The sequence below is a fragment of the Notolepis coatsorum genome (assembly GCF_963971535.1).
Source record: "Notolepis coatsorum genome assembly, chromosome: 3".
Classification (NCBI taxonomy): Eukaryota; Metazoa; Chordata; class Actinopteri; order Aulopiformes; family Paralepididae; genus Notolepis; species Notolepis coatsorum.
In genome coordinates, this window is record NC_140167.1 from 66408883 (window position 1) to 66429479 (window position 20597).

A 20597-nucleotide genomic window follows, 5' to 3' on the forward strand; every position below is an offset into this window, starting at 1 on the left:
TCCTCGGGTGAGTAAACCGCACCTAAAGGAGATGAAACACGGGCAACATTTTGTGGTAAAGTAGAAGGACACCACTGTCTTTAGCCGGGTATCGGGAAATTAAACAGCCAGTGGCACTCAAATCAGTATGGATAACTTAACACACAAAACAAAAATGTACCAGGGAAAATACTGTTGGTCATAGCTGTTGGGAGAGTTGCCCAACTAGCCTGCATTGCCTAAAAATGTTTCCTGTTGTCTGTATAATGACCTTTTAAGACGATGATACGGCAATGAGCGTGAGGGACTAGGGCAATAATCACTCGTCATACCCAAACTGCTCTGAGCTGAGGACTGTGTTGAACCATCTTGAAGAATCAGAATGACTTCATTTAGTTTGTACACGTATCAGGAAGTGGACCTTTTCGATTGGTGCCAGAACAAACAGAAAGAGATGGGGTTGGCAAATAAAAGAGGGTGAATGAAAGAATAGCTTACCAATCAATACCAGCTACATATGAGGTATTGCTTTTTCAGACATGTCAGTGCATCATAACATTGTCTTCGAGAGCCATGTCAGGACAGAAAGTCGTTCGCACGCCGCCGCATTCTCTCTGAAGACCCTCCCGATGCACTCGCGTCTCGTATACACACGAGGGAGAAACGCACGCCATATGTGGCCCGGGCTGAGCTCACCACTATGATCCTGGAGCGCGGGGGGGGGGGGGGGGTGAGGTGATGACAGATGTTTAGTGGCCTCAAAGTGATTCACCTCAGGAACAGGGAGTTTGGTCATCACGGTGCGTTAGGAATCGAGATGGTCCCGCCGGGAGGATGCATGCGCCTTGTTTACCTCTCAAGAGCCACGGAGCATCAAGGTGGAGGGACCAAATGCTTCCAGATGCAGTGTGTGCGTGCGTGCACATGTGTGTGTGTTCTGCTCTGATGTTTAGAGTAACAGCATATACCTCTGCCAGAGCTGTCAGCTCACAACACTCCTGCAGGGAAGCCAAGCGACGAGACACTTGGCTGAAGCTTGTGCCAGGCTGCATTATTGTTTTCTCAAGGGTAGTTAGCACTTCATAAAGTATTGATTGTGTAAGTATACATTTTTGCACTTTTCAGTTATCTGTAGAACCTCCCTGCCGACATGTGTGTGTGTTTTTTTAATGCATCGGTGTGTGTGTGTGTGTGTGTGTGTGTGTGTGTGTGTATGTGTGTGTGTGTGTGTGTGTGTGTGTGTGTGTGTGTGTGTGTGTGTGTGTGTGTGTGTGTGTGTGTGTGTGTGTGTGTGTGTGTGTGCATGTTTATTGCATGATGGGTTGAAAATAAATGTGTTGTTCCTCACTAAGCACAACATGTATTAACTCATTGACTGCCACGCTGTTTTCCCATCTTTACTTCCTGGCGCCAGCGTTATTTACCAATTTCACGATGTCTGCGGTCCCATCGTATATTCTATATTATAGCTATGGAGACAATAGTATGGATCATTTGACAGGCACTATTTATAGTCCAACATGGACAAACCAGTTAATTTCTACATACTTTTCATTTGTGCGCTATTCCACGCTAAACATCGCCCCGTTTCAAAATAATCCAGTCTCGTTTTCTAGACAGTGAGATATGCCGTGTTATATGCATAATGTGCAAATCGTTCGGGTTCCTCGCCTGAAACCTATATTATTTCCAAATCAAAGGTATATACCAGTATAGATGTTTAAACTAAATAAGACTTGTGCACATCTTGTTGGACCGCACACTCCTCAGGACTGATTTAGCTTTTTATTTGTTTGGTGCACAACGCGTTTCGCTTCCGCTTCCTCAGGTGCTATACAGCAGGTGTCAGTGATAATCATTATATACAGAATGCTCCACCAACATATCAAGCTCATTGGCTCCTCAATGATTACATTTGATTTCATAATTTTGCAAGATGTAATGCATAGAAACCACATATATAAATATAATGCATAGAAACCACATATATACATATAGACTCATTTTGAAAAAAAATAATATAATAACAATTTAGATGTTTCTTCACAAAATCATCAAGGGGGGGGGGGGTTACGAAGCTGCGATCGTTACCAAAAGCACGTTTTAGGTTCGGTAAAATACAACGCTGTGATCAATACTAAAGCATGTTTTAGGTTCGGAGACCCAGTTCAAAAGGTAGGCGATACTGCCACCTGTCGGGATTCGATCGTCATTGCAATTATAACGCAGGCAGTGGTGCCAGGGAGACACAGGCAGGTCCGCGCGAGTGTTTAGAATGGGAAAATCGAAAAAAAGAAAAAAGGATCTAATCCCGAACTATCTCGGGTTTGGCGCTCAACGGTTGGATTTGAAACCTGAGACATTTTGGGTTTGGCGCAGAATGAGTTAACAGCAACACGGTCTGTCTGTCTGTCTGTCTGTCTGTCTGTCTGTCTGTCTGTCTGTCTGTCTGTCTGTCTGTCTGTCTGTCTGTCTGTCTGTCTGTCTGTCTGTCTGTCTGTCTGTCTGTCTGTCTGTCTCTCTGTCTGTCTCTCTGTCTGTCTGTCCGTCCGTCCATCTGTCTGTCTATTGACTGCTTGTCCATCTGTTCGTCTCTTGTGTAATGGAGGTAGCTACATGCAATGGGAACAGAAGAAAGGCCTTAACCAGGTTGTTAGAAAATCAAATCTGGACACAGACCAAATGATCAAGCTTCTGTGATTGCAGAATGTAGAATATGAGGTACCGTGGGATTAGAACCCTTAGAACTCTTCCAAATTATTTTTAGAATGTCAAAACAAACAGTTACAGCATTGGAAGTTCCAAGTCAGCCTTTGAGTTCCTTACTTCCACAAATTCACAACTAAACTTCTTTAATGAATCCTGGGAATCTCGTGGAAGGGAGAAGGACAGCTTTGAAGGACAGCTTTGAAGGACAGCTTTGAAGGACAGCTTTGAAGGACAGCTTTGAAGGACAGCTTTGATGAACTGGCTGATGCTAACAGGAAACCATGCATGGGAAGACTTGCATGCACTCTCTCTCGCTCTCTCTCTCTCTCTCTCTCACACACACCTAATAGTCTGCAGTAAAACATGTCTAGCAGTAACAGGCTCACATGGCTGCTGTTTACAGTAACTCATCTAGAGTGATCCATAAAGCAGAGAGAGAGAGAAAGAGAGAGAGAGAGAAAGAGAGAGAGAGAGAGAGGCCCAGGACCATTATGTGGTGGGAAGTGGGGCAGATTGGTGGTACTGTGGATATGTCTCTGTCCGTTGCTACCACGGTGGTTCTCAAACTCACAGGCCACGGACCCCTGTCGGTTATCTGGCACAGACAAAATAGCCTGTGACGCTGAGGGATAATAATACTGTTTCCTTACAGATTCTCAGGTGACTTATGACGGGGGGCACCAGAGCAGGTGACAGACTGTGTTTCCGTGGAGATAGTTGGTCTGGAACAAACTAGACCACGAGCATATGTTCAGAGGCCGACAGGAAATCAAACGTAGTCCGCTGAGAATGTTGGCTCTGTGTGCGCAACACCGGAAGCATGGTTTGTGTTATTCTCTCAGTTTATAAAACGTATTCGCGGTGGGCCCCTCTCACGACGTAGGGGGGGGGGGGGAGCCGTGAGTAAAGTCATGGATGACGAATGGTTTTCGTGGCTCCCTCACACAGAAAAAAATAAATAAAAAAAGATTTAGGAGCTATTCTGAAAAGGAGGCACCACATTAGGCTTAAACGCTACAGATGCTTGTCACTTGGCCAAGTATCATGAGCCTATAAATGTATAACCATCATGCGTCGTTTGTGGGATTTATATTTAGTCTATTCCCTGCTGAAAAGAAAAGGCCATATACTGTAGTCGTCTCATCTTATGGACCATTGATAACCGCTGTTACACTGAGCGGCATCATTCACATACTTGCCTGCATTATTTTGTGTGTACCTGGAGGATTGAAACGTCTATCCACCAGGGGGCAGATCGGGGCTGAATCCTCCCTGTCCGACACATAGAATTATATAGAAGAAGAATATCTTCCTTGTGAACTATCCACTATCCGGATTTGCAGTGTAAACATTTAGCTGATTCCATTTTATGTCCAGTTTTAGCGCTTTAGCCTGTCACTTCTACACTGCCCCCTACTGTTGAAGTGCTTCATCGCATCATGTGGATGCGTAGCATTCATTTCTGAGGACGCTCGAAAGGAACGCAGTATATGTGGCCCCGCCCTCTTTCGCACAAAACAAGTATTTAAAAGCAAGTATACTGAGACCCTTAGAGGGCATATTGTAAAAAGAAATGTGTTCAAGTTCACCACCCAACATACTGCACTGCAGTTTTGAGTATTTTTACTCAAGTACTGTACGTAAGTACAGTTTTGAGCTACTTGTACTTTACGAGTATTTTAATTTTAGGGAACTTTATACTTTTACTCAACTACATTTATCTGAACCCATCAGTTACTAGTTACTTTGAAGAAAATAATTTTGCATAGAAAACATGGCAAAAATGTATGAAGATTATATACTTTCACATTTGAAGCCTGTCAACTTCAAGAGGACGTAATCAGAGCAGCATAACTGGACCACATACCACATTAACACAACCTGTAGAGGTCAATGGATAGAGGTCTGAACGCTCCCAAGGACAGGAATACACAAACGTCATGTAGAATATGTACTTTTACTTTAGATACTTAAGCAAATACGTCTCTACTTTTACTTAAGTATAATTTGAATGGAGGACTTTTACTTTTACCAGAGTACTCATTTATCTGGGTATTTCTACTTTTACTTAAGTAAAGGAACTGTGCACTTCTTCCACCACTATATGCACTTTATAATGTAGTTAATTATGGGGCGAAAAGGGATTAATAGGACAGACGTTTTTTTCCTTTCCCCATAAAGCACCACATGCCCCCCCCCCCCGACCACAGCAGACAACAGACGAATGGAAAGCGATGAAGGGAAGGGTGCTAGGTGATGGAGAGAGACCAACCAGTGTGGCTTATCCCTTGTCATTCATTAATACCCCCATTATCCCCGGGGGGTTGGGCTCCGCAAGAAGCATCTCAGCACTAAGCAGTCGTGTATTCAAGGGTGTATATATGTATATTGCCTTTATTTATTCTTTAAAATATCATTAAGGTCCTCATTTACAAGGTTAACCTTCTGTAGTGTGGTAGTGAAAGGTTAACCTTCTGTAGTATGATAGTAAAAGGTTAACCTTTGAAAGGTTAACCTTCTGTAGTGTGGTAGGGAAAGGGTTAACCCTTTGTAGTGTGGTAGTGGAAGGGTTCAAATAACTTTAAAAGATACAGCAACCAACCACCCCCCTTCCTTTTTTATTATTATAATTTGTATTTTTATTTAATGATTTACTTGTTTCTTTTTACTTTCTTTGTTCGTTCTACTACAGTATTATTTATTCATTTATAATTCATAATTAAATTGTGCTTAATATGATCTACTCTTCATGTTTGGAAGGTGTGAGGGGAGTAGCTACCCTGGGATGGGGGCAGGGGGATCTTGGGTCGGGAGTGTGGTTGAACTGGGGCAGTAGGGGGGTGGTAGGAAGGGGGAGGGCAGGGGTGTTGCGAGTGTATATGTTTAATTTTCTTTTCATATTTTATAAGGTATGTACATTGAAAAAAGTTAATAAACAAACAGATTTAATGATTTATATATAAAAATACTTAAAAAATACAGAATAATAGGGGTGCCCTCGTGGCGGACCGCACCGCATAGTGCCTCGAACACCTACGCGGCCGTCCAGGGTTCGCCTCCCGCTCCCGGCGATGATTTGTCGCATTTCCTCCCCACATATTCTCCCATTCGTTAGAAGGTTCAGTTTCTCATCTTGTGAGAAACTACGTGAGATCGTAGACCTCAAATGGGGAGTTCCGTGGCTCAGAGGAATTTTGGGACAGTAGGACCCAATTACTCCGCGATCGATCACTGTGGGATAAGATAGGGAGACAGTGTAGGTCTTTACCTCTAGACTGGAGCTGTTGCAGAGAAAACCCTAGCAGATATGTAGGAATGTTTGTGCGTGTGTGCGTGTGTGTGTGTGTGTGTGTGTGTGTGTGTGTGTGTGTGTGTGTGTGTGTCTGTGTGTGTGTGTGTGTGTCTGTGTGTCTGTGTGTCTGTGCGTGTGTGTGTGTATGTGTGTGTGTGTGTGTGTGTGTGTGTGTGTGTGTGTGTGTGTGTGTGTGTGTGTGTGTGTGTGTGTGTGAATGCGGGTGTATGTGTGCATACTTGTGCATCTGTGTGTGTGTGTGTGTGTGTGTGCATAAGTGTGTGTGAATGTGTGTGCGTGCGTGTGCATACTTGTGCATCTGTGTGTGTGTGCATACATGTGTGAATGTGTGTGTGTGCGTGTGCATACTTGTGCATCTGTGTGTGTGTGTGTGCGTGTGTGTTTGGTACACCAATAAAAAGTGCAGAGTACTATGAGTAGTACTGAGTGGAATATTTCATAGGCTACAATCCCTCCCTCATTCTAGATAGCATTCTTTTCTCCCCAGAAGACGCACACTCTCACCTTCATATCTGTGTAGTTAAGATTACAGCTGGAAGCCTTCGCCTTCATCTGACTCACCTTAAATACTAGCCCTGTCACTGTGATGTACTGTTAGTTAATCCGTCTACTCTATCTCTCTCTCTCTCTCTCTCTCTCTCTCTCTCTCTCTCTCTGTTCTCTCCCTCCTCTCTCTCTCTCTCTCTCGCTCTCTCTCTCTCTGCATCTGTTCCAGGGTCCCACCGGTCCGCATGGAAACCCAGGACTGCCTGGTCCACCTGGCCCCAAGGTGAGTGTCTTTCTCCTGGTGTAGGGGGGTTTCAGACGAGACCCTCGTAGTCCCAGGCAAGGTCCTCGTTAATGTTAGGGTGGTGGGAGGCCAGGCTAAGGCCCAGATATAGGCTCTGGGATGGTCAATGTCATGCTCCATTTTGTCATGCTGTTGTAATCCTGGTTAGGGCCAGTCAGAGAGAGCTCTGTCTGGAAAGTGGTATCAGTAAAGTCCCAATAGTTCTCACTACTTCCTGTGGAATGTTCCATAAACTAATGTTGCCAGGCAATAAATGCACATGCAAGCCAGGTAGTGGAGCATAGGCTAAAATTATCTAACTTCAATGTTTAGTTCCAGGAATGTATGGAATCACTGAGGCCTTAAAGGGGAACTACACCCAATTGAAGAATTCATACGTGTTATTCCTGCTGTGGTCTAAGATGGTCCAACATATTAGAGTCCAAAAAGCTTCTTTCTAAAACAAGGACGAGACACACGAGACATTTGTCTCATCAAGATTTGAGTTTTACGAGGTGCGGCCAATATGTTCCAGAAGTGACAGTGTGGAGAGCGAGACTGCAGCAAAGTCATAGATGCATGTGTGTTCTAGCTTGTATGAAATGATGATTAAGTGGTCATGTGGTTAACCTCTTATGCATCGGGCAAAAATGGGGCTAGTTTTGCATAACACACCTGATGATTGCATACGAAGTATGAGGTTAAACTTTTTATACTTTATACTTATAGTATACATGCATGAGTCTGGTCTCTTTTGAAAGGAAACATTCTTCCACAAAAAAAAGAATCACTCTGAGTGCTAATGCAATAGAGTTCCAGAAGTTTGAACACACTGAAGTACAAGTTTTGTTGACTCACATTTCTGTTTACTTGTTGCCAGATGCCTGTGTACAGTCTTTACAAGGGGAGAAGAATAACATGTTCTCTTCACCAGTGGCATACATGATACCATTTCTAGCCACAGGGCAAGTGCTCAGGACGTTAATGTGTCTTCCTAGACGCGCGCTGTCTCTTCCCGTGGTTGCCACGGTGAAGAGCAGAGGCAGCATTTTTCTTTACTGCATGGAAAGTGGCCTCCGGGCAAGCGGGAAGCCTTTGATTGGTTGATCTACGCTGATCGACGAAGGGAAATGCCTGGTGTCTGTCATTTGATTAGTGTGGGTGTTGGGTGGGAGGTGGGGGATGGGGATGTGGTGGTGTGGGCAAGGGGGGGGGGGGGGGGGGGGGGGGGGGGTTTGCACTTACACGTGTTGTGTGGTGACATTGGTGCATGGAAATCGCTTGAATGTTAGCCACTGATTAATTTGTTAATTAATTGAATGTAATTGATTATTGTAGTGTGCTTTATTCCATTGTTGCCTTATTCCATTGCTGTCATTTTTACCCTTGTGTGGTACAGAGTCAGAATCTTCCCTTTGGAGGAAGCTATTGTTATGGTAGTTGTCGTGCCCCTGGAGGTCAACTCCCCTCTTTTCAGATTGGAATGTTTGTTAATCAACGTTAATTAGCTAGTAAGCACAGCAATCCACTTTGATTGTGATTGTTATAAGATTGTAGACATTTATAGAAATGATGTGCTGTAACCTGTAACAAGGTTTACTGGAAGCCCAAATGTACCGTGTAAGCCAGTATGCACTATAAACAAATCCAATTTTATATACCATGGACTAGAGTAATGTTTTCCCAGATCGAGTACTTGCATGAATTACTCGAGTAGTGCTGGATTGTAATTGTTTAGGGAAATCCATTTTTAGAACGCATCTTAAAGCGCCTGGCAGCAGCAATAACGAGATATTGCACGGAGTCACTACAGATTTCATTACGTCGATCCGCGGACATAACAATGCACAGCAATATACCCAATGCTTAATGCGTATTGTCAGTCAAAACAGTCGGTTACCATTTGTAATAATTACCTCCACTCCGCTTGCAGCAAGTCCCTCCACTCATAGAACTGTCTGTATCAATAGTCTATGAATGCTACGCAAAGTGTGCGACATGTTGGCATAATTTGAAAATGCACAAACACTAACTGCTGTTTCTATCTTTTAGATAATGCTAAACTAGCTGTGTTCCAATGCAACAAACCTCCAGCGTTGTCTTCCTTTAACAACTCACGCCTGGCGGGATTTAAGAGCGAGATTTCTGTTGAAACGGCAATTCTACCTATATGTCACTTGAACATGCATGCAAACAACTGTTAAAATTATTTAAATGTAATTAGGAGGGTTGTGGGTGTTTGGGTCACTAGCAGATAGGAACTATTTAAAAGTTTTCATAAAGAATAATCACTAAACTGCTCACTAAACAATTGTAGTGGACTAATGACAGATCTAAAACAAAAGGAAACAGTCATGAAAGGAAACATACTACAATCAAACGCTCAGCTCAAAACAGCTTCTCAAGTGCTGAATGAAGCCAGTAGCCTAAAACAACAGTTACAGAGAACGGCTAAATGCACAGAACAGCACAAAACTGATTTATAGAAAGCCTGACTATAAGAATAGTCTACACAAAAGAGAATGACAAGAAAGCAGCTAACCCTGTGAGATTCAAGCTTAAATAGGCCCAAACACAATTAGGCACAGCTGCACTTAATCAAGTGCAATCAAGCCTACACACCTGCCCTCCTAAGGGGCAATTAACCACAGATTCCAGTGCTTGACAGCTGCCCATCACAGAAATAAATCCACAGAATCCAGTGATTGACAGCTGCCCATCACAGGAATAAATCCACATAATTCAGTGATTGACAGCTGTCCATCACAGGACCACCAAACCCAGTCAAAACCATGACAGTAAAACACAAATGTGGGTGCTCAATGCGTCTATGCTGTCGTCATTAGCACCATCTTTTAGCATAGTGGTTAAAAACATCACAGTATGTTTTAATGAAAATAGACTTGATTGAAAAAAAAATTGACTGCATGCTTGACCACGGTTTAGAAGGCATGCGTGGAAAATTACTCGTTCATCAAGTGCACGTTTTGCTCGTATGCCAAGCGCAGTGCTCCAGATGCGCCAAATATCTTCAACAGCAGAGAGAAAATCTAGTCTGACTATCGTGACTCCGGCTGACGATGTTATGAAATCTAAGATCTCAGAATGATGGCGCAAAAACACTCCCCCCCCCCCCCCCCCCCCCCCCCGGATGGAGGGGCCACATGTTCTCAAGAGATCTCCACACCGAGTTATATAGAGACCTCAAAGTCGTGTAATTTCATACCCCCATAATTTCCCGGGCCTTTGTAGTGGTGATAGATACGATGGCGGCGTGATTTACGATGTTGGTGAGGTTAGGCCTCAGACGCTCATTAGTGTACATTAGATGCGTGAGTCGGAGGAAGAGGAGAAGATGACACGATCCTTCTTCGCCATGAACCCCTGAGGAAGAATACTGTCATTCTGCAGACAGTCCAATCTCTCATCTAGGGGCGAGTGAGGGCAGTGTACAGTAGAGGAGAGGGGAAGATAGAGAGAAAATAAGAGAACACTGTAGCGATGGCTTTGAGGCGATCAGACTTCTATTCTAATCCGTCTGTCTGTTTTTATTATCGTGATATGTAGCTGTTTATTCCTCTGGAGGATAAAACATGCTGTACTGTAACGTCTGTCTCCTGTCTCAAGGCTGCCCTTAAATAATATGTAGTCCTGTTCAACTTGGCTGTAAAGACAAGCACACAACTGTCCAGGCCCAGTTGTCTCAGCCAGTTGTGGAATTCACTGGAAGCGGTGGATATGATCCGAGCGTGCGTCCCGCTAAACGACATCCCACTGAGCGTCCCACTAAACGTCCCCGCCAGGTCGTCCGTGACTGATTGAGTGAGTGATGCGCAGCCCATGGCGGCAGTCCCAGCGTGCCGCGGGGGGAGAAGTCCCCAACGTTCCCGTTGAAATCAGCATTCTTGAGGAGTCATTTATCTGGCACACTTGACGCAGCAGCAAGCTAAGCTCTTGCGCACATGGCCTCAAATCGAGTCGCTCAAGTCTCGGATGAATCCAGTGCGGTGCTATAAGGAGGTAGCCGTGTCACGCCTGTCCTCTCTATTTTGTTCCAATTCTATGATATTCAAGGGCTTTTTAGTTGGGGGGGGCCCGGTTGCACTTCCCCGCACTTTCTGTTGGCCTAGTTTCCCTGTTAAAAAAAGACAATGTGTTCGCCAGGTGCTCCGTTGTCTGTGTGCCAAGGTAGTACTGTTCATTGCTTCAATCCTGCGGTCTCATACATTTATCATATCTCACATCGACACTGTCTGAACCGTACGCACTGTACCCCAGTGTATGCAAACAACGCATCGTGTGCCGTGTACTGTAGGGGCCAGATGTGGTGAACAGGCCCCCCGACCGCTCTGTAGTGGAAATAGTGTGCACGTGCAGAATGTAAACACACACACACTTTTCCAGTGGTTCAGGTGTTTAGTCCTGTGCACTGTGCTTCATGGTAGACAGACATTCTCCTGACATCATAGCACCACCTGTCATTGTGAATGGACCAGGTGTGTCCATTCACACCAGCCCCCCGGACTGAACTGTTATTTGTTCCTAATGGTTTCAACACCTAATGGCGATAGTAAACCTTGTATATCCACTATTTGCTCCGACCTGGCACTATGGAATGAGGAGGCCCTTACTCACTGTGCCTAGGACCTGCCAAGAGATGTAGGATGTGTGTGTGTGTAGGTTTTCCGATTTTAATTAGTCCGAGAGATGCCAACGTTCTCTGTGCACATGGTCCACCGGTCGAGTCGAGAGCAGACGCTTCCCTCCCAGAGGGAACCGCTTACAAGCACTGCAGAGCGTCCCACACGCTGCTCCCTTCTCTCTCACGCTGCTCCCTTCTCTCTCACTCTGCTCCCTTCTCTCTCTCGCTGCTCCCTTCTCTCTGACACGCTGCTCCCTTCTCTCACACGCTGCTCCCTTCTCTCACACGCTGCTCCCTTCCCTCTGACACGCTGCTCCCTTCTCTCACACGCTGCTCCCTTCCCTCTGACACGCTGCTCCCTTCTCTCTCTCTCATCAAGTCCCAGAAAAGGTAAAGATAAATCTTTAGTGTCATAAGTGAGATTCATACGCATAGTATTAATACGCATAGTATTGTCCAGGTAGGGAAATGGGGGAGTCTCCTGCCGCCGAATGGCATAGTAATACTGAAGAGGCATGCCTGAAGACAGATTAAACTTAACTTTTCACAATATCAATAATGTTTTTATTGGCACTGGTACATGTTTTTTTTCCTTCTTGGGAACCTATAGACACTAGACAGTGTTTTGAATCTCATCTACATGTTGGAATAGAGCTCATTTTTGCTTTTCTTATAATACAGTTTTGTGTTCTACGTCAACCCCTGTGCTCATGGTGTGCCAAGTGCAAGTAATGGCCAGATTGTAAATTGTATACAATTTTCTGTGCACATTCATGACCACAAGAGGAAGAAACCTCTTGATTTTGGTGACCCCCAAACCTCCTTCCTTGATCCCCCAATCACAATTGTTGCTTTCCCCCTCGAGGGAATATGAATACAAATTCATGACCGATCATGATGACATTCAAAATGTTTTATCCCTTTTTTATAACCTGGTATAACATGTATTGTTTTGATAGTGGACAAGCCCGCAGATCCAATCAGCTTTTATTTTACACAGTCAAATATTGAGTGTGAAATTAGTGGGGGAGAGATTGTTTAGCCTCTACTGAGTGCATTCTTCTAGTTTAACTTGTGGTCAAAAGTTAACTATATAGTAGACCTTTAACAAGTGGGATGGTAAGCAGTGGAATGGTTTCCCCTTACTGGTACATCTCCTTTCCTGTACATCTTAGCTTCCGAAGTCGCTCCCTGAGCACAGGCGGGTAGATTATTCTCTCTCTCTCTCTCTCTCTCTCTCCTTTCTATTTTCCATCAGTTATCATATAAACCATGGAAACAGCTGGAGGTTTTGTTCTTTAACTGGAGTTGAGGATATGAGTCGTAGCCTTGGGGCTGAGCACACAGTTGTGCCACCTGGGGACTGAACTTGCGACCCTCTGAGTGAAGGTGTGCAGCCATTACATATCATCAAGGTGATTGGTAGTTTTCCAAATAGGGTCAAACGACAGGCATTCATATTGTGACCCCTGTTCAAATTGGGATGTACAGAAGGAAATAAAAGCTGAAAGTACATAGGCATAGGCTACTATGTGCACATACGGCTGTAATTACTGTAATTCTACCCCTCTGCATTGAAGTAAGACTGTAACGGTCTTGGTATACTTGCTTTTTAACCAGGCGTGCAAGTAGACAAGCGGCTGCATTGTGAACGGCGTCGTTCACATACTTGCCTGCATATTTTGTGTGTAATTGGAGGATTGAAACGTCTATCCACCAGGGGGGCAGATCGGGGCCAAATCCTCCCTGGCCGACACATAGAATTATATAGAAGAAGAATATCTTCCTTGTGAACTATCCACTATCCAGATTTGCAACGTAAACATAAAACATGGCGGTTATGTTCATATCATGGCAGAAAACCGTATCTTGTCACATCCACACTGCTTCCCACTGTTAACACACTTCATTGCATCTCGCGGACGCGTAGCTTTAATTTCTGCCGACGTGCACAATGTACGCTCCAAAGGAGCGCAGGATACGTGGTCCCGCCCTCTTGCGCACGCGAGCGAGTATTTAAAAGTAAGTATCCTGAGAGCCTCAGAGTTACTAATCACTTCCTCTGTCTTTCACTCAGCTTCACTGTTAACCCGAATGACGACATTTTCTACCTACAGCTCACAGCCAAACCGCACTCGTCCAGCTAACCATGATGCTAACCGGGATGCTAACTGCGATGCTAACCGTGATGCTAACCGTGATGCTAACCGTGATGCTAACTGTGATGCTAACCGTGATGCTAACCGTGATGCGGTGCTTTCACATATAGTTTTGGTGGACTCGGTGCGGTTCTGGTGGTGAAGTTGCAACATTGTTGCATTCGTCATTTGGTTCGTCTGCATTCACATAGCAATTTGTCAAGCGCACCAAACTTTCTGAGCAATGTCACACGGTCGAAAAGGGCGCTCGTCTATTGGACAATAGAGAGTGGAAATGTGTGTGTGTGGCTGCGAGCCCGTGTGTGCACTCGCGTGCGTGTGTGTGGACTGCGAGCCCTGTCTGACTCCAGATCAGCGGAGGCGGAGTTTTTTATTTTGACGTGGCATTGATCCATTGTTCTATTGAAGCCCATTACCACCATCCTCTCGCTAAACAACTTGTACACCGCGTTGTTTTTATGAGTGCCCACAAGTAGCTGTTTTATTTGGTCTTCTGCCCATAATGTGTACAGTGTGCTTGTTTTGTAGTGAATGCCGCACGCCGCGGTAATAATAATAATAATAATAATAATAAGCCAGTGTTTTTTTCTTCCTTCTACCCAAGATACACAGTTTATCAGGATACATGTTTAAGCTACAGTGTGCTTGTTTTGCAGTGAATGCCGCGCGCCACGGTAATAATAATAATAATAATAAGCCAGTGTTTTTTTCTTCCTTCTACCCAAGATACACAGTTTATCAGGAGACATGTTTAGGCTACAGTGTGCTTGTTTTGCAGTGAATGCCGCGCGCCGCGGTAATAATAATAATAAGCAGGTGTTTTTTTCTTCCTTCTACCCAAGATACAGTTTATCAGGCGACTTCCTATATTTGGTCCGCGTTTGGTCCGATGAAGCGAACCGAGACCTATGTTTTTTGGCGGACCAGAGTTCGCCTGTTTGGTCCGCGGACCGAGTTCAACGCGCATTCACACAAACCCAAAAAAGCGGATCGAATTCTGGTCTGATAGTCCGGCCCAAACAGCTCTAGTGTGAAAGCGACCAGGATCTAGTGACGAGACCAATACAGCATTTCCAGTATGCCTCTGTTCCTTTGTAGCTCAGTGCCATTCAAAAGTAGCCGGGGTGAGGAGTTTGTTTTCAGCTGGGCCCACCCAAACGCAGGTAGGCTACTTATAGGCAAACGCAGGTGGTTAAAATCACCCTGGTGATTGCTGCTTAGCCAGATGTACAGCAGAGAGGCGTGTGGTAGGGATGTGGGCTACCACACATAGGGTTGTTTCCCTAAGCGGCTCCCACAGGGAGTTGCCACTACATAACTTAGATGGATGTAAAGGGTACTTTACTTGTGTATCCCGATTCCTCCTAATCTCCTTTGGTACAGCTAAGATGTAATTAAGCTAAGAGAGTTTTAATGAAGCTGTTATGGAAATGAACACAGGCTGAAAAAAAGTTAAACAAATCAGAGGAAGCATACAATTCATGGACTATAGCTTCCTAGACTGAAACCTGTACTACTGCCCCGGTCTCGAGCCGTTGGCCCTGCGCTTGCCAGCAGGAAAGGCAGCAGTGGCGCCACCGGTCGAGAGACAGAGGGTAGTATTTATGGGGAGTGAGTTTAACTGAAACCCCACACAAGTAATTTGTCCCAATGATAATTATTAGTAGTAGTAGTAGTAGTAGTAGTAGTAGTAGTAGTAGTAGTAGTAGTAGTAGTAGTAGTAGTAGTAGTAGTAGTAGTAGTAGTAGTAGTAGTAGTAGTAGTCAGGGTGCGAATCATGGGGGAGCTGGGGCAGCCATGGCTCCCTTCAGGCACACATAGAGGCCAAGGGGTGCCTGAGCACCTGCCTTTTTGAGCCTCATCAAAAAAGTGCCCTTTTTGAAAAAGAAAATAAAAAAAAACATTTTTACCGTTTCGCATATAGACTGCCCTTCCAACTGAAAAATGTCAGGATAGAATAAAAATATTAGGTAAAGAGAGAGAGATGCCCCATATTCCATTGCAGTTTGCACGGCCTCCTCAGCGTGCCTCTCCACGGACCTATATATTTTATGCATAGCGTGGGTGGTGATGATGATGATGATGATAGAAACCGCTGTGGCGCATACAGTTGAATGCTGGTATTACACTCATTGAGGGACACAAAGAAGTCAAGTCCGATGGGATTTGGGAATCTCAAATACAAATCGGGATTGGAATAAAAAATGCATTTATATTAAACAATACAGAATATACAGCACTTCTTGGGGTCTGTAGGGTAAGCACTTATTCCCTCCCCCCTGAACATTTATGGAGATGTATGGGCCTTTTAAGTCAGTGATAAAAGTGTCTTTCAAGGAGCTCCTGCACTGATTATTATAGTTCAATATTCAATATTTGATCACCAAAACCCCCCAAAAAACATAAAAAGGGGGCCCCCCGCCTGAAAAGGGCCCTTAAAAATCGTGCTCGCGCGCTACGTGCGCTCGGTTAATATATACACACAAGTGTAGTGCCCTTTTCAGCCTTTGAGCACCTGCCCCTCTAAAGTCCTGTGCACGTCCCTGGCTCCCTTAGATCAGACATCAGCTCCCCTGAAAACATGATTTGTGAATTTTTGGGGGGTCTCTAAAATACTGACAATAAATGCTATTTTTGCCATGCATTTCAAAAATGTCTGTAATTTTCTGTATCGTCATCATCGTGTATAATAATAAAATTAGGCTATTTTGATGTATTAATGATTTGCGCACAAATTCACCGTAATAGACAATAGCATAAATCTATGGGGTTGCGGGCGGCACTGCAGATATACCCTACTCGTAATACGCATGCAACATGCATGCTATTCTTGCGTTTACCATTCGGAGCGTGGCGGCGCTGCACTGCAGTCTGCACTGTGCAGGCACAAATAGACGCATCAAGTCAAGTCAAGTCAAGTCAAGAGTTTTAATTGTCACGGCATACAGGTATACAATGAAATGCGGGTGGTCTTGCCCGCAACGATGTGCAATACAGTGGTACATATAATAGAATCAAAAGAAGAAACAACATTGTGCAGTAACAGGTAGCAGGTAACATGGAGTGACATCTCGGTATCTGTACATAGTTATTTACAGAGCATGTGTGACATGCTAGTTAGCTTTGGTAGTGCATACACTGTTCCTGTTATTCTAATTTAAAGTGTCCTTTCCTTTGGCCATAAGTGTGCGTGTGTGCGACATGAGTGTGTGCCCGCTCATGTTAAAGTGTTAAGTGGCTGCTCGTGTGTGAGCGTGCACAGTGTGCGTGTCGTGTGTGTGTTCATGTGTGCTTGTGTGTGGACAGTTCAATGTTCTGAGCACTCAATGTTCATTGTTCATGGCTCTGATGGCCTGGGGGAAGAAGCTGAGCCTAAGCCGCTCTGTCCTAGTAGCTGGGGTTCGCAGGCGTCTGCCTGACCTCAGCAGCTGAAACAGGCTGTTATTGGGGTGGTGAGGGTCTTTCATTATCCTGCAGGCTCTGGATTTGCACCTCTTGTTGTATAGAACCTGCAGGGGGGGTAGTGCAATACCCGTGGTACGCTCGGCTGAGCGCACCACTTTCTGTAGGGCCTTCTTGTCCTGTGCCGTGCTGTTTCCATACCAGGCAGTGATGTTTCCGGTCAGGATGCTCTCTACAGCTCCTGAGTAGAAGGATCCAGGATAATGTCGAAAGTTAAACGGAATATCAAGGAAGTAAGCCTTCTAACCAATTTTGATTTTACAAAGAAGGCGAAGCAACCTGCTGCGGGGACTACTTCTGTGACATGCAGATTTTGAGAATTGGGCAGACCATCAGGACAGGTGGGTGGCGATAATGTTGCATTTTTTTACTACTGGAGATGAGGAGTGACTTTTAATAAAACTGCAAGAAAAACAAATGTAATTCTCTCCGCGGCAGTGAGCTGGAGTCTCTCTCTCTCTCTCTCTCTCTCTCTCTCTCTCTCTCTCTCTCTCTCTCTCCGTGGCAGTGCAGTGAGCTGGACTCTCTCTCTCTCTCTCTCTCTCTCTCTCTCTCTTTCTCTCTCTCTCTCTCTCTCTCGCGGGCGTCTCTCTCTCCGCGGGTGTCTCTCTCTCTCTCTCTCTCTCTCTCTCTCTCTCTCTCTCTCTCTCTCTCTCTCTCTCTCTCGGACTCAGGGAAACGCCCCCCCCCCCGCTCCCCCAAAGATCCTGGTATGGTTTGCACACTGGTAGTAGTAGTAGTAGTAGTAGTAGTAGTAGTAGTAGTAGTAGTAGTAGTAGTAGTAGTAGTAGTAGTAGTAGTAGTAGTAGTAGTAGTAGTAGTTTTTAGTCATCACACACAATACAGTATGCACAATCATTCCAGACTGTCAACGGTCTTGGATTCCGGCAGTGACCGAAAAGGTACAGGCTGAAGCATAATACTTTTATGCCTGTCCTAAATTCGTATCAAATTAAGCCTCTCAGTTTCTCCTCCATGTCGACATTTCTGATGATTTTGTGTCTTGTTGCCAGCGGTGATGATTTCTCCCATTAGATGTAGCATTAAAAGCCATATAATGGGTTTGGATCCGTGGTGGGTCTGGTTCCCCCAGACAGACCCAGATGTAGGATGATAGGCTGGCAGCAGGGATGTGGGCATGCGGCCGTCTGTGGTGGCTTCAGCATATTCCTTCATTCAGCTGGCTGCCACAGCCTTGGCACCGCCCCAGGGACGTAGCAAGACATTCTGGGCCCTTTGGGCACATGATGTGTTTCTGAGCCCCCCCTCCCCTCACCACACCTCCAGGCAATCTAACAAATTAATTGACTTAACAATTATATTAAAGGCACATCCATAGGAAATAAGGGCAGCACTGTTATAACCACACCCTCGGAAATTGCCCTGTGTAGAAAATATATTGTCATAAAAGGACACTTTGGCTTGAGCCTCAGTAGCCTCAGTAGCCTTTAAAACTTTAAAACAAACCTTTTAGTCAAGTTCCACTTTACGCCCCCTTCTTCACCCCCCCCCCCCCCCGCCCCCCCCCCTGCAGTTGATGGGAAAAAGCCAGGCTGAAACCTCAACCATCATCAACATAGGAGTTTAGCCACATATGCATCGGAAAAATGGGGCTAGTTTTGCACAACACGCCTGAAGATTGCATACCCAAAGTAATTTCAATTTATTATACTTTATACTTATACCACATGCATGAGTCTGGTCTCTTTTGAAAGGAAACATTCTGGTCTTTCTTCCACAACAAAGATTAATCACTCTGATTGCTAATGAAATAGAGTTAAAGAGGTTTGAACACACTGATTGTTTACTCACATTTCTGTTTACTTGTTGCCAGATTCCTGTTTTTAAGTTATAACAATCCCACGGAAAATTCGTGTTTTACAAAGGATTTTGTAATGTGTGTACCGGCGTTAATGACCGCTTCCATTGATTCCGAGGCTCTAGTTAAAACAAAGGACTTCCCTGGCTTCTTCTACCCCTTTCTTGTTGCGATCGATCAGCCCCCGCATGGGATAGCATTGCCTCGAGAATTTCATTGGCTACAAAGGTGGTCAATCATTTGCACCATCAGCAGTGACTGGTCTTTTCAGGACCCAACCAAACTGGACGTGGTCACTTGTCCAAATGGCTTGTCAAATGACCCTCGTCGGATGTTTTGTCTTGTAACTCGAGACTGGAAGCACGCAATAGGTTGAGTCTGGTGACGATCGAAAGGCGTCAAATTCAACTTTCCAACAATGTATTGGTTGCTTGGTGAAAACGCAGCGCTAGGCCGACGAGGGCAAAGTGCTGCGACGTGCGCGCACACGGGCATGACGTTAAGAGGTTAAGCCACTAAAGCACCACACAGCCACCCATGATGCGAAAGAAAGCCAAGTTATAAAATTGACACTCAACTGATACAATGTGAATGTGCATGCTTCCATTACAGACTTTTGTGGCCTGTTGGTGCTAACGTTAGCAGCTAGCATCCACCAAAAGCTAGAAGGTCCACCTTTCTACTACTAGGCTAAGATAAAGCTAACATAGCCCCGTAGCCCAAAACGCCATTGAAACAACGTGTTGAATTCAGACGTGTGGTAGGTTATCAATGTTTACGTTAGCCAAGTTAACATTATCAACATTATTGTTTGTTGTATTCATTGCATGTTCGAAATAAAGACTTCAAATCAAATCAAATCAACATTGACAGCGTTATCAACCTATGTTACCAGCATTAGTAACCTCACGTTAGCAATGTTCCTTTATGCAAGAATGCTTTGCATCTATGACAGTGTGTCCTGGCTAACGATTGCACAGAGAAGCCATGTCACCATTAGACTCTGTGTCTTGTTTCTCGCTCTGATTTAATCAAACAGCGCTCCGGGAGATGGGTGGATGTATCCCGGTATGACCTTTGACCTTTGGTCAACATGAGAGGCTGGTTGAGGACTCCCGATTGGCCGTTATGAAACACACGCTCACTCGTTCATGCGCGCACACACACACACACACACACACGCACACGCACACACACTTACACAATCCCTGGATCTCACATCACTAGTCATTTGTCAGTGAGTCATACTCAAGCCCCCAATCCCACTGTGGAGGCGGATGGACACAGAGAGGACTCTTTGTCTCCATATGGGTGAACCCCCCCCCCCCCCCCCCAGTAAATTGTGTTCTAAAAATGTGGGGGAAAAAACAGGGATTATACAACAACAAACAGTCCTGGTGTGTGTCTGAGCTCCCTGGCCATGTTCTACAAAGCCTCACTTGACGTTTGTTTTATGCACAGGCTGAAATGTTATGACACTACGCTCCTCACGGGGACCTGAGAGAGACAGAGAGAGAGAGAGAGAGAGAGAGAGAGAGAGAGAGAGAGAGAGAGAGAGAGAGAGAGAGAGAGAGAGAGAGAGAGAGAGAGAGAGCCTCACGGGGACCTGAGAGAGACAGAGAGAGAGAGAGAGAGAGAGAGAGAGAGAGAGAGAGAGAGAGAGAGAGAGCCTCACGGGGACCTGAGAGAGACAAAGAGAGAGAGTGAGAGACTCTCACAATCTGCACCATGTTCCCGTTGACACT

At 45.0% G+C, this 20597-nt stretch overlaps 1 protein-coding gene across 1 annotated transcript in view; it reads left to right on the top strand.

Annotated features, from left to right (window-relative positions):
• Positions 1 to 20597, top strand: part of col24a1 (collagen type XXIV alpha 1 chain) — a 313480-nt gene that overhangs the window by 41831 nt on the left and 251052 nt on the right. The window contains exon 5 of the mRNA XM_084310995.1: positions 6717 to 6770. Coding sequence (XP_084167121.1) covers positions 6717 to 6770 — 54 coding nt within the window. The remainder of the gene's footprint in view (positions 1 to 6716; positions 6771 to 20597) is intronic.